General features: G+C 39.7%; 1 protein-coding gene across 1 annotated transcript; it reads right to left on the bottom strand.

Annotated features, from left to right (window-relative positions):
* Nucleotides 1–3,804: 3,804 nt before the first annotated feature.
* Nucleotides 3,805–12,422, bottom strand: LOC139720894 (hydroxysteroid 11-beta-dehydrogenase 1-like protein). Its single transcript, XM_071632223.1, has 5 exons — nucleotides 12,309–12,422; nucleotides 8,686–8,816; nucleotides 7,373–7,673; nucleotides 6,346–6,474; nucleotides 3,805–4,094 (listed from the first exon to the last, which is right to left on the bottom strand). The coding sequence occupies exons 1-5, from the start codon at nucleotides 12,394–12,396 to the stop codon at nucleotides 3,844–3,846; spliced, it is 900 nt and encodes a 299-aa protein (XP_071488324.1). The 5' UTR covers nucleotides 12,397–12,422; the 3' UTR covers nucleotides 3,805–3,843.
* Between the last annotated feature and the right edge of the window lie 16 nt (nucleotides 12,423–12,438).

Raw genomic sequence — 12,438 nt, 5'->3', positions numbered from 1 at the left:
TAAAAGATCAAATGCCCTGATACAAGTTATCACAATCTAGAAGGTATTCTTCAGGCTAAGAAAATACACATACATGTGTATGTGTACATACATGAAGGCTAAACAGTAACTTATTGTTTGGTGGCCCTGCAATGACAGTTTGTTTTATAAAAAATTAACACATTTTTTCACATGCCAATTGTCATATTCCCAATGTGACAATTGGCAGTTATGTTACGGTGCTTCAAATACAACGTAGTGCAAATAAGACGTTAAAAAAAAAAGTTACATATGAAATAAATTCATAAAACATTGAAATGTAAATTAACCTTTACCCAGCAGGTATGATAAAGGGCTTCAAATGCCACATCTGTAAATAAGTTCACTAGAGTCTAACATTTTCACTATTGAATTGAGGTACAAGCATGACTTTCTATGACAGCCCACATTCATGAAATTATCATATTCAACAAAGGGATATGCTTACCTCTTTTTTTTAAAGGCCCGATAAAATTTAGTCATAAGATTTTGAGAAAAATGGTTTGGCCAAATTCAGCCGTAAAATAGACTGAGTTCGCCATAAAGACTAGTGGTGATCTTGCAACCCTGGTCACGGCAGCCAGCAGAAATACATGCAGTTATTAGGTACTAAGCCAAGAATTAATTTCCCCCTTTCTTGAAGAGAAAAACACATAGATGCAATATACACCCTCAAAAAAAATTTGGTGGCCAATGGGGCCACCAAAACATAAATTCTTTTAAAGTGGTTGCCCAACATCTATTTCTGGTGGTTCCTATAGGCCACCGCTAATGTCCAGCCTTGTATGTTTATAATGTTTATATAACTGGTTGTCTCCTTAATGCTATTTTCGATCACATTCTGCAATTTCTTCATTAGAGGCAACACATTTATAGTGCAAAGGAAGACTGATAAGACATTAATGATAATTACTTAGTACTCTGTCCACATGCACAATCTGGTATTGCACACTGATTCTCAAACATTCCATTCACACCCAGTAGTAGCTTGTGGATAATGCCATATTGAATCATCATGTCAATTTCACTTTAATATCATCTAATACAAAATTTTGTATCACTCTCATACTTGTTACATCTGTCACACGCAAATTGTGTACACACAGTTTAACCCAACTTGAATCATTTCCGCTAGGGCATTATGAGAGAAGATTGCAAGATTATGTTTGTGATCGTTAAATGACACAAGTAAAAAAATAAAGAATTAAAAAATTAAAAAAACTTACAAAAGCTAAGCTTCCCAAACACTGTGTCCACATTACTGTGCATCCATGTTACATATCTTTACACAGGAACCACATTCACTTGATAGTGTGTGCCACATGGAACATTAGTACTGTACATTTAACATACAAAAACTGGAAGCTGAACAACTTTATCCTGAAATCTTGACTCTTGGAAGTACCATCTCGACAGAGGAATTTCACTGAGAACTGAAGAAGCCATGGAGGCTCAAAGGATATGACCACATACTATCGCTCATGTGGTCCCTGGTTCAAATCCCCTGGAAGCAAACATACATGCCCCAGGTAAGGCACTCTATGGAGGAGCCATTGTGGCTCAATGGATGATACAATGGACTCTCAATCATGAGGTCTGTGGTTCAAGTCCCCTGGGAGCAATGGATACGCCTGCATGCATGACACTTTATACTTTATATGCATAGTCCGTTTGAAAGGACCTAAGGCTGCTTAATAGTTCCATGGCAGCCTGATCAAAGGTACTGCATGTTCCTTTGTTGCTGCATAAAATAAGTCCAAACACTTGTAAAAGGGGTTATCATGTAATGTATGTGGTGAAATAATTACCACTAATGCATAGTTTGAAGGTGAAATTTTTAGACAAAAAAAAAGGCAAACAGAAATTCATGCTTTTTACATAATCATTTCAAAGGAATAGAAAGGATGCATCTGTAACAGCATGTCTTAGTAGACATATTCTCCACAAAATGAACAAACCAAAACCTTTGTCATTTGCCACCTTAAAATAAATCATGTGAGTATGCACGGCTGCACACTGGCGCTGGTCCAATCGTCCCTGACCAGTAACTTTTTCAGGAATTGACCAGTAAAACATGGAAAAACTGGGTACCTACAAGTCCGACAGACAGGTCGGACCAGCAGAAAAAATGGATTAGTGTGCAGCCCTGGGCCAGTATGTATAACATTATCAGTAAACAAGAAGCCTGAAGATAATGTGTGTTTGTTTTTTTGTTTTTTCCACAAATATAAGATATCTCAAATTATGTAAAAGACATGATAGCAGTGACCCATATTACATCAATGTTCACTGAGCATTTAATAGTACTGAGTCAGTATATTATTGCATGGATGAATGTAAAATATGAGAATATTCACTCCATAACCATTATGAAGCACACTCCAAACAAATCATGTAAAATCTCTGCATACATGATTGTCTAGTATTCAACGACAGATCTTCTAAAGGATGTGTCAGATTCTACGACGTACATGATGGAGCCATCATAAAGACAAAGACTAGATTCACTTGGACTAAACTCAATGCACAACTCCTCACAAAACAGTCAAAACCCACCAGAAAATTTAACAAGTGTCTAACATACTCAGGAAAACAGCAAGAAAGTCAGTATAGCCATGACGTCCATCTAGGTCCATGCATGCCAGGATACCCAATGCACTGCTGGAACCAGCACAGCTCAATAAAGACACACAAACACTGGACAAGGCACAGAATATCTGCAGCTGAGTTCTAGGCATGTCAAGTACCCGGTCTTTGGAATGTCCGCATTTGATTGGCAGAAGGACTTGTCTCAAAATCGACTCTTTTTTAGTGCAAAATCACTATCAGAGCAGTCTAGACTGTACACAAAAGGTTCATATTTCATGTGAAAATAATGCTCTTATGTTCATCATTTGATCACAATGTGATAGCTACGACAGAATGCACTGCAAGAAATGTAGTCTACAATGAAGGCAGTATCAAAATTTCATGTGAGTGTTGGCAGTTGCTGCGGAAGATCAATACATGTACCTTTCTACCTCCTTATGGAATTTTTTCCCCAACATAAGGCAATTATTTACTGCTGCATTACTGGATAAGGCAGCAAATCAAAGATTCACAATAAATCAAACAAACACGGTATAACCCTTTGCTTCACCTGTGCTCAGAGTTTGCCTGTGCACAACATCATTTCACTTTGGATCAACTCTTCCCTCTGACTATCAAGGCGGTCATTTTGAATGATGCTGTCTGCATAATCACACTGAAGCAAGTACTCTAATCTGCATAGTGACCTCAGACAGTTTTTAATCCTACAGGAAATATATCTCTAAAATATTCCTGAGAAATTACTTAATAATGCAGTGCAGATGTTGTATAATATGTTCAAGGCATCACACACCCTCTTTATCCTCACATAGGTTTGCCTGACGCATGAAAACCAATGACAATCAAAGTTTAGTACCGAAAGCATTAGTACCTGATAGAAAAATGAATCTGTTCTCAGCGCCAGACCAAGTTCCACTTGGCTGTCACAGAATCATTGAAATGACTGCACAAATTCGAAATTCATGATTGCACGCTAATTCGGACTTTCCAGTATTCTTTCAAATCTTGCTCATATAGATGTATACTGAACTGGGGCCCGTTTCATAAAACTTGTCATCATGACAACTGCCACATTTCTATGACAAATTTGCTCTCAGCCAATCAGATGCGAGGATTTCAGTAGCTTGTCACATCTATGACAACTTGCCACTGATGAAAAGTTTTATGAAACGGGCCCCTGGACACATTTAATATCAGAAACCACACCTGCACATCCCCTAAAGAAGTCACAAACTTTTACTTGGGGGGCGCTTTAAGTTTCTCGACAGCACCCTCCTGGACTGCGCTCCTCACTGCCGAATCTAGCAGCGAAGGAAAGAAGTCGCGCAGCATGGTGATGCGGGTGTACTGCGGAAAGAACACCTTGCGCTCCCGCAGGGTGGTCCCTTCCATGATGCGGTACGCCGTGTCCTCCGCCGACGTGGAAAACAACTCAGAACGGAAGGCTGCCTTAGAGAACTCCACAGCATTGGTTGTGTTGATGCTCCCTGAATTTGAAAAGAAAAAATGTTTGGTGGGGAGACTACTTTATCACTTTGGTGCCACCATTTGAGGGACCAATGGTTAGTCATGCGATATTTCCATGATTGCATACAACTTGTCTAATAATCAAAGTGGAAAAGTCATTACAGAATTCGCATGACAACTACTGCAATTCAATTAACATTAATGTGACCCATCGCAACAAAAGGATCCTAAAGTCGCTGACAGCTGAGCTGAGAAAATCGAGTTTGAAGTCAGATCATCAAAATTGGTCAAAATAACCTATACATGTAATGAACCGACTTGTAGAGAAAATGCCCAGCTTTGCTTTAATGTAAATTGTATGACAAATTTAGGATTGTTTTTCTTTCAAGTGACCAGTACAATTGCAGGGTTCAAAATTGGCGATGGTCCGCTGGGGCCATTGGCCACCCAAAATCATGTCGGACTAGCTAAAAATCATAAAATATTCTGAAGTAACTGGTCCGTCTGGCTAGTCAAAATATTGCTTTAGTGTCAAAATTGATTCTAAGTAGTCCGCCTGGCTAGTTAAAAAAAAAGTTAAGTGCGACCCCTGAATTGTAGCTACATTATTGTAGAGGCATGACTTTTGCACACAAAATAGTGACAGAAACTTAGAATTTACTCACAAATCCAGTAGGGAACACCCCTTGATAGTCAATCACCACATAAAATGAAAGCTACATGTGACAGGAATGGAATCTCAAGAAACGCTTTCATTGCACTGTGGCATTTGGCGATTCATCGGTCGGTTTTGGTGGGTTTGTGTGTTTGAGCAGAATATGCGAAGTTGGCATGCCATCGACTGAGTCAGGCGTGCGAACATGCCACATAAAGAGTTAAGAGCGGATTTTGATATAGCAGACTCTTAGCTTTAACCCTTATTCTAACTGGGCTATTTGAGACCAAGTTTTTACTGAGGGGGGGTCAATTTGATCCCCCCTTCAGATCTCGGCTGCCGATCGCGCGATCGCCGCGAAATTTTGCCTGAAGATAGAGCTGGATGTCAACTACAAGATTACATGGTCATACAACAGAAATATATTGCCTTTCTATTTGTAATAAATCAATTATGCAAATTTGTGCATGAAATCATATTTTCACCTTTAACTCCATTAAAAAGACTGGAGGATCGCTAAATTTTTGTGTCAGAATTCCTCAAGACACATCAAACAATTTTCATGTAAAAAAATAGCTCAATTGAAATCAATTTCTTTTGTTTTTTATTGTTTTCTTTTTTCAACCTTTTGTTTTCTATTGTTTTTTGCCAAAATTTGTTGCAGGCACTTTTTCAGGCTTATCTACACTAGAAATGATTAATTTCAATGGTTAAAAGTTGAAATAATCTAATTCATAACAATTCAACCAAAAAACACAATTTGCATTGGATTTGCACACGATATCATGAATTTGAGCTGTTTTTTGGTTGACATGCGTATGCAAAACATTACGTAACTTCAAAACGGTGTACCTGGACGTCGCAAATTTGGTCTCAAAATATGCGGGAGACTTCAATGGAAAAAGTCGTGAAATGATGCAGCAAAATCTTTGCGCGTTGCGAAATCGTGGCACGAAACGTCGAGGGGGGTCAATTTGACCCCCCCCCCCCCCAGTTAGAATAGGGTTTAAATGATGTATAAGTCAATACAAATGGACCTTCCTACCCTGTCTAAATAATGGAAAGAAAGTACACACTCTGGATACGTGTTTATTGAGAAAAGAGGCTTTAATGTTTAGGGTAATTAGCGCTCTGTGCAATGAATGAGACAAAAAACAACATGGAAAACTCTTTGATAACCACAATGAAGGAATTATCAGATTAAGCTGAAATTTGCCAAACTCTGTAAGCACATTCTATTCATGACTGAAACCAACTTCAAAGTACTTTAAAGTAGCACTATCCTTTCAAAAGTTATAAGAGTTGAAAGTGAACAGGTTGTAAAGGGTTTATATGAAATGAAAAGGGTCCTCTAAGACATACCTAATCCCACTGTTCTGCAAAAACCACAATGAACACAATTTTCCATTTGTTTTATCTACCCAAACTTCAGAATTACATTTTTAAGAGAATTCCTCTTTCAGAAAATTCAAAAAAAAAAAGAAGAAGATTGACTTTGTTCACTCATTAAATACCTATTTTGAGACCTCACACAAAATCAGGGTGTGCCACTTCTTGCTGGCTTTGTGATGCACAGTCTTATCTATCTGTGTTATCTACAAGGTTGCACCACTCACCTATGATGTGTTCTGTGATTGATATGTCGTAGCCCTGGTAGGCAAAGTCATGCCGTAGCGATCCAAAGAATCCATGGAGGGCAAACTTGCTAGCGCAGTACGGCGGAAGAAACGGAGTTGGTATTTGCCCTAAAGTAGAAGAATTTAAAACAGCACTGCATATTTGTCACAAATTTATTGGGACTGTCATGATGCCTGCTTCTTCTCAACCACAATTATCACAAAGATTCACTGGAAATGCTTGATTACCAAAAATACATAAAGCACTGCTATACATTACATGGTTAATAGCATTGTAGTGTACAGTTTACCACATATAATAATATGTTAGTGATCAAAGGAGAGGGAAGAAAACACATATATGTTCAGTTTTGTAGAGCAGGTAGACTGTGACTTCTTTCTTAAGCATGAATAACTCTCAGAGGGGAACAGAAAGTCTCCATGATTTGGTGTTTGAATTATGAAATACATTTACAGGGATGGGATGCAAGTATGAAAATACTGGTTATGAGAATCACATGCTTCATTATGCAGATTATCTCTCGAAAAGAGGTGAATATTATACATCAGAAAGAAACACTTGCAAGTCTACTTTCAGAACAGTACTGCTAAGGGGGACATATTTCCCACACACCAAACATCTGTGGAACTCCTGGCCTCAGAGTGACATCAGCTCATCATCAGTGAACATCTTCCAAGACAGAAGAAGAGATGCTAACTTTGGCAACTACAGTAGTTCTTTAATCACATACCAGACAATTTTTAAATGGTCCTAATGACCTGAAACAATATATGTTACGAACAACACGACTGTGTTCATTAACCCACTGAGGATGCGCTGATATTGCTACAACATGTATTTCCCAAAGACACCTGCCCTAGTGATACTCAGGACTCAGCTTCATCAGGTTAATGACAGTCTTTCATCAATTGTATGAGTGCGTGAGTATACCCCAAGGAGGTGCTTCGCAGTATTGGAGGAGGAGGAAGAATAAGACAGAAAAGAAGAAAAAGAGGAAGAACACACCTGCCACAGAAGACACCACACCAATGCTTCCACTGCTCTTGGCCAACATCGGGGTGGCGTAGGTGGCCAGTGCCACGTAGGCACGAAAGTTGACGTCCATGACCTTCTGCAGCTGATCAAACTTTGTCTCATCCCAGAGATGGATGTAGTTGGAATATATGTGGTTGAGCACGAGGTAGTCGAGACCGCCGAACCGTCTCTCCGCTTCCTGGATTAGGGTGCTGGTATCCTCGAAACGCGACATGTCCAGAGGGATGTAGAAAGCTTCCTGGGCCCCAAGCTCCTTGCATTTTGCCACAACCTGGTTGCAGGAGGACACAAATCAGGACTTAGCAATTGTCCAGAGGCAAAGCATTAGCTGGAAAAGGTGATGGATGCATTGCTAACCAGTATTGTGACTTTACTTTGAATGAGGTAGTGCTGAAAGAAAGATTAATGAAGTTAAGCGCAGACACTTTGTTTGTTTGTTTGTTTGCTTGTTTGTTTGTTTGTTTGTTTGTTTGTTTGTTTCTTAATGACACTGCAACTTGCTGATTTGACAAGAAACTTGTAGAGGTACCAATAATCAAAATTTTCTATCACGTAATGGCTATTCTACTACATGTTTCTGAACGATTGAAATAAATAACTTTTTTGGCCATGTAAACAGCCATCATATATGGTGGGGTTTTTATCAATTTTCTTATGTCCTTGTTTCTAACAACAGTGGAATGCTAGATCTTAGACAATTATCTAGGAAGACATCTTTCTGCTAGCAGCAGTCCATACACTGTGTACACATCCAGTCTTATTCAATCAGCAGATGATAGTTGTTTAATGACTTCTATACTGGTTCAAACATGATTTTCAAATGGTGTGTAAATATGTTAGCTTTCATCTTCCAATCAGTGCACAGGAACAAATCTCATATTCCTGTAAAAAAATACTGATATAATAAATAGATTAATAATTATTCAAAAGAAAAAATCACAATCATCATTATCATCTTTGTAATCATGAGAAATGCAATAATGACAAGTATGTTGATTCTACAGTGCACTCCCATTATAACGAACTCAGTTACAATGAAATTTTAGTAAAACAAAGTAAAAATTCAGGTCTCAAATTATGATCTATATAGAATGTACAGTACCATATTTACAGTTATTTTATTTAACAGAATTTTGATACAACAAGAGAAAAATAACCGGTCCCAAGTACTTCATTATACCAGAGTCGTCTGTGCACACACACACAAACGTGTTCCACCAAAGTGCAACGCAAGAGGTATTCACAGAGCCTTTGAAATGAAATCATTCAATCATTCACTGTACCTGTTGCAGGACAGCCTCTCTTCTGGCAGTGATGAGGACTCTGGCACCGAGTCGGGAGTACCAGTAGGCCAGCTGCTCACCAATCCCTGTGCTTGCTCCTGTGACAATCACTCGCTTGCCTCTGATGCTCTCTGTCAAACAGAAAATTACTTGATTGTTTTTCACTCAGGCTCAAAACATATAGGCTCAGAACATAGAAATGTTATATCCTTGCATATCAAAGGCCAGACACATATATATCCTGCAAACAATTACTACTTGTACATTCACATCATATGAGCTGGGCTTCAGGAATTTTGCAAATAGTGCACCTCTGTCTGAGTGTGGGAGTATATGAGAAACACTGTGTCAATTTCATCGTAAAATTCTCAGAAATGTCCTTATTTTGAGTTCTGCAAGGGTCTTCCAATATGATACATAGCGTATAAAAAAGGTAACCCAACTTTACAGGGCTACTATTTCATTATTGTCACCAATGGAGAGTGCAGAGTTGGTTTTAAGGAAAGAAGAACTCTTCCTCTTTCCATTAATACCTGATTGTGTCAACATGTGTCATGCATGACTGAGTACATGAACTTTAATGACAACAATGACAAACTGCACTTGAGTTTGAGTGTTATCGTGAAGAAACTATGAATGTCTCACCGAATGAGATCTGTCAATGAAAGTGGTCAAATTAACAGACTGCATGACTGCAGGTGTGTGTTTTAGGGTTGTAAATCTTCTAACCTTTTATGGTCAATAACCTTCAGCATGATCATGTTGTTGATAACTTGGTCACTCCCACAAAGACTAACCCATTATCCATTTTTATTCTATTCATATTCAAGACATGATTTGTTGCTGCATGGACTGCTGGGGTGGGCCTTTGTGGGAGTGGCCAAGTTATTGGGACAAGTGGCCATATCAAAGGTTAAAACACAAACCTTAAAAACGACCCTGCAGTCATGCAAGCTGGCCTATTCATTTGGTCACTTTTATTGACAGATAATAAGACCATGGAGGTACAAAGTACCTCCATGGTGAGACATTCATTGTTCCTTCATGCAACACTCAAACTTGGAAAAAGTGCAATTTGTCAAAGTTCATGTGCTCAGTCATGCAGGTATCACTGGAAAAAGGAAGATTTCTTCTTTCCTCACAACCAACATTGCACTCTCCATAGCTGACAACTATGAAATATTAGCCCTACAAAGTTGGATCAAGGAGGTACTAGCCTCACCTAGTACCTCCTTGGTTGGATTACTTTTTCTTTTCTTTTTTTTTTTGATACACATTATATAATGCTGGATCCATCAAATCTGCACGCCATAAAGATTTCCCACAAAAAGACCTATCGGTGATAATGAATAAAAAATGCTCTAGGTTCAGCAATATCTTTTGCTAGATTCTGTCTATTCATTGTGCCTGTTACTCCTCTGTTCTCTCCTCCCCCCCCCCCCCCCCCCTCTCTCTCTATCTCTCTTAACAGATCCTGTCTGCCTTTGCCAGATAACATGTTTTCATTGTGCGAAGACATTAAAAGGTAAGTAAATTGCCAAGAAAGAAATCAAAACTCCTTATCATGTAAATAGTAACAAGTGAAAAAAAAAACTACAAGTTAGTACAACCAACCTCCACGTAGAACTCCACAGGAGATGTTTAACATTAGAACTAAGGTCTAACCGTCTAGTCATCCAAGACGAACACACACACACACACAAACAAACAAACAAGCAAATATAGATAGACCTATTGTAGATGGTTTAGAGGTTGAGGGAACGGACATTCTAATAATTCATATTGTAGCACTCTTCTGGAATTTCTGGGGCTTTAATTTACTTTATCCTCACTAAAGTTTGGAACACTGGTCCATCACATGCACGTGCTATTTCTTACAGTTACAGACTTCCTAACTGCGCTGCGAGCTGCGACCAGCCTAAACAACTGTACAACTGACTGTACAAGGGAGGGCCCTGGGGCCTGGTGTTAACAGAGTTCCACGACCATACTCTCAGTGCACTGAACATCATAAGATTATTGCAAATTATTTGAAAATGTTAACAGCTTTGTAGGTGAATAGACCCTTTTATAACTAGAAGAAAGGTTTTACATACAGTTTCTTCACCAGAAGACTAGAGTATTACTACTACTAGATCTAGGCCCAACTGATAATTACACATGTTTGGGCCACATGACTATGTAGTAAGTATTGGCATATGGGTTTAGGTATCCCCGGTGCGGGGCGCTGTGCGCTGCGTAGGGGTTGCTGGCGCTGGTGCGGTTTAATAGGGTTTAGCCTAGGTACACCATTGCATTGCCTTTTGGCTTTTGCCTACCAAAAACGGCATTATCGTGAAATAGTCCACCACTCCATTCACCGCCATTCATTTCGTCATAGCCGGTGACTGTTTTCAACCTCCATTGACTTTGTACATAGTGAAGTCTGGAAGACGCACACGCAGAACAAGTAAGAGGGGACCGATATCACGATTTTGATAGCCCCAACAAAAACAGCAGCGTCTGACCTTCTGACCTCATTGTTGAATACTACTAAACCTAAAGGCTACCAGGAAAGACTTCCATATGTAGGGTTGGGGGTACCACCTATCGTCACCCTAAGGATCTGTAGCTTGTTTATTCTAAAAATATAACACAAATCCGCCTAATTCTTACCTCAAATATGCCATAAATACTGCAGTTTTGAATGTCGTGACCGTCTCGTTGATTATGAATCTCCATTTTAAAATAGCGCAATTTTAGTGCGTGCGTTCCGTTTTCTTCGCGCAGCTAAAAAAGGTACCTTGCGATCGGCACCCCCTCCCCTCCATAGGTAATACACGTGAATTTCACAGCATAGATAATACACGTGAATTTCACAGGCCATAGGTAATACACGTGAATTTCACAGCCATGCGTCGTTACTGAGCGGATGTGTAATTTTTAGCTTGGTTTGTTTGAGTTTGATTTTCGTTTCTTCGTTTTTATTGTCTTTATAGCTAATGACACTTAATCCCGCGTGTACCTTTTCGTTCTATACGCAAACAGCCATGGACCGGCATGGTACCCAGGGTGCCGATGGGAAGGTGCCCTGCCGATAGGTGGTGCCCCAACCATACCCCCATCCCCACTAGCCATTATACACCTACATTGTACATTACCTTCCTCTGAAGTCCGCATTTCCCTAGGACACCGAGATCAATGTTACCCTAACTCTAACCCTAACCCTAACCTTAACCCTATTACCCTAACCCTAACCCTAGTCCTAAACTGAGTAAACTCTAACCCTAATCCCAAAGCCACCCAAACTTATTCACATTACTTAAATGTACATGACACATAGCGGGGGGTACATATGGAAGTCTTGCCGGCTACCACTACTAAGTCAGTCTCTGCAAATGAACTAACCCCGGGGCGCTCTTAGCCCGACCAGGCGCCGTCGCGCCGTGCTCCGCACTGGGCCGGGCTGAGCTGTGAAAAATTATGCGGGCTGGTCGCAGTTAAAACTGAACAGTTCCAACACAACTTTGCACATGTGGGACTGGGTGTGTGATCAACGAGAAATTCGTTCCAAGATAGAACTACGTACATTTGTAACAAGATGAGGAAAGCTAGCTAGATGGGCAAGGTACCCTTGTGTTTACCTGGATCAAATCTTTCTCGAAAGATGTATCCTACAAGTACAGCCCCAAGTGCTGCGATTAGTACAACTTTTGCGAGTGCCATCATCATCTATCCTGGTCGCGTCCTGTTCGGTTCACTAAATGCGTACAT

Source organism: Diadema antillarum, unplaced genomic scaffold, assembly GCF_040938485.1.
Source record: "Diadema antillarum isolate AM-2024a unplaced genomic scaffold, OU_Dant_1.0 scf00000134, whole genome shotgun sequence".
NCBI classification, from domain to species: Eukaryota; Metazoa; Echinodermata; class Echinoidea; order Diadematoida; family Diadematidae; genus Diadema; species Diadema antillarum.
Note: the sequence above shows the minus strand (reverse complement) of the source record. Positions and strands in the feature narration are given on the sequence as shown.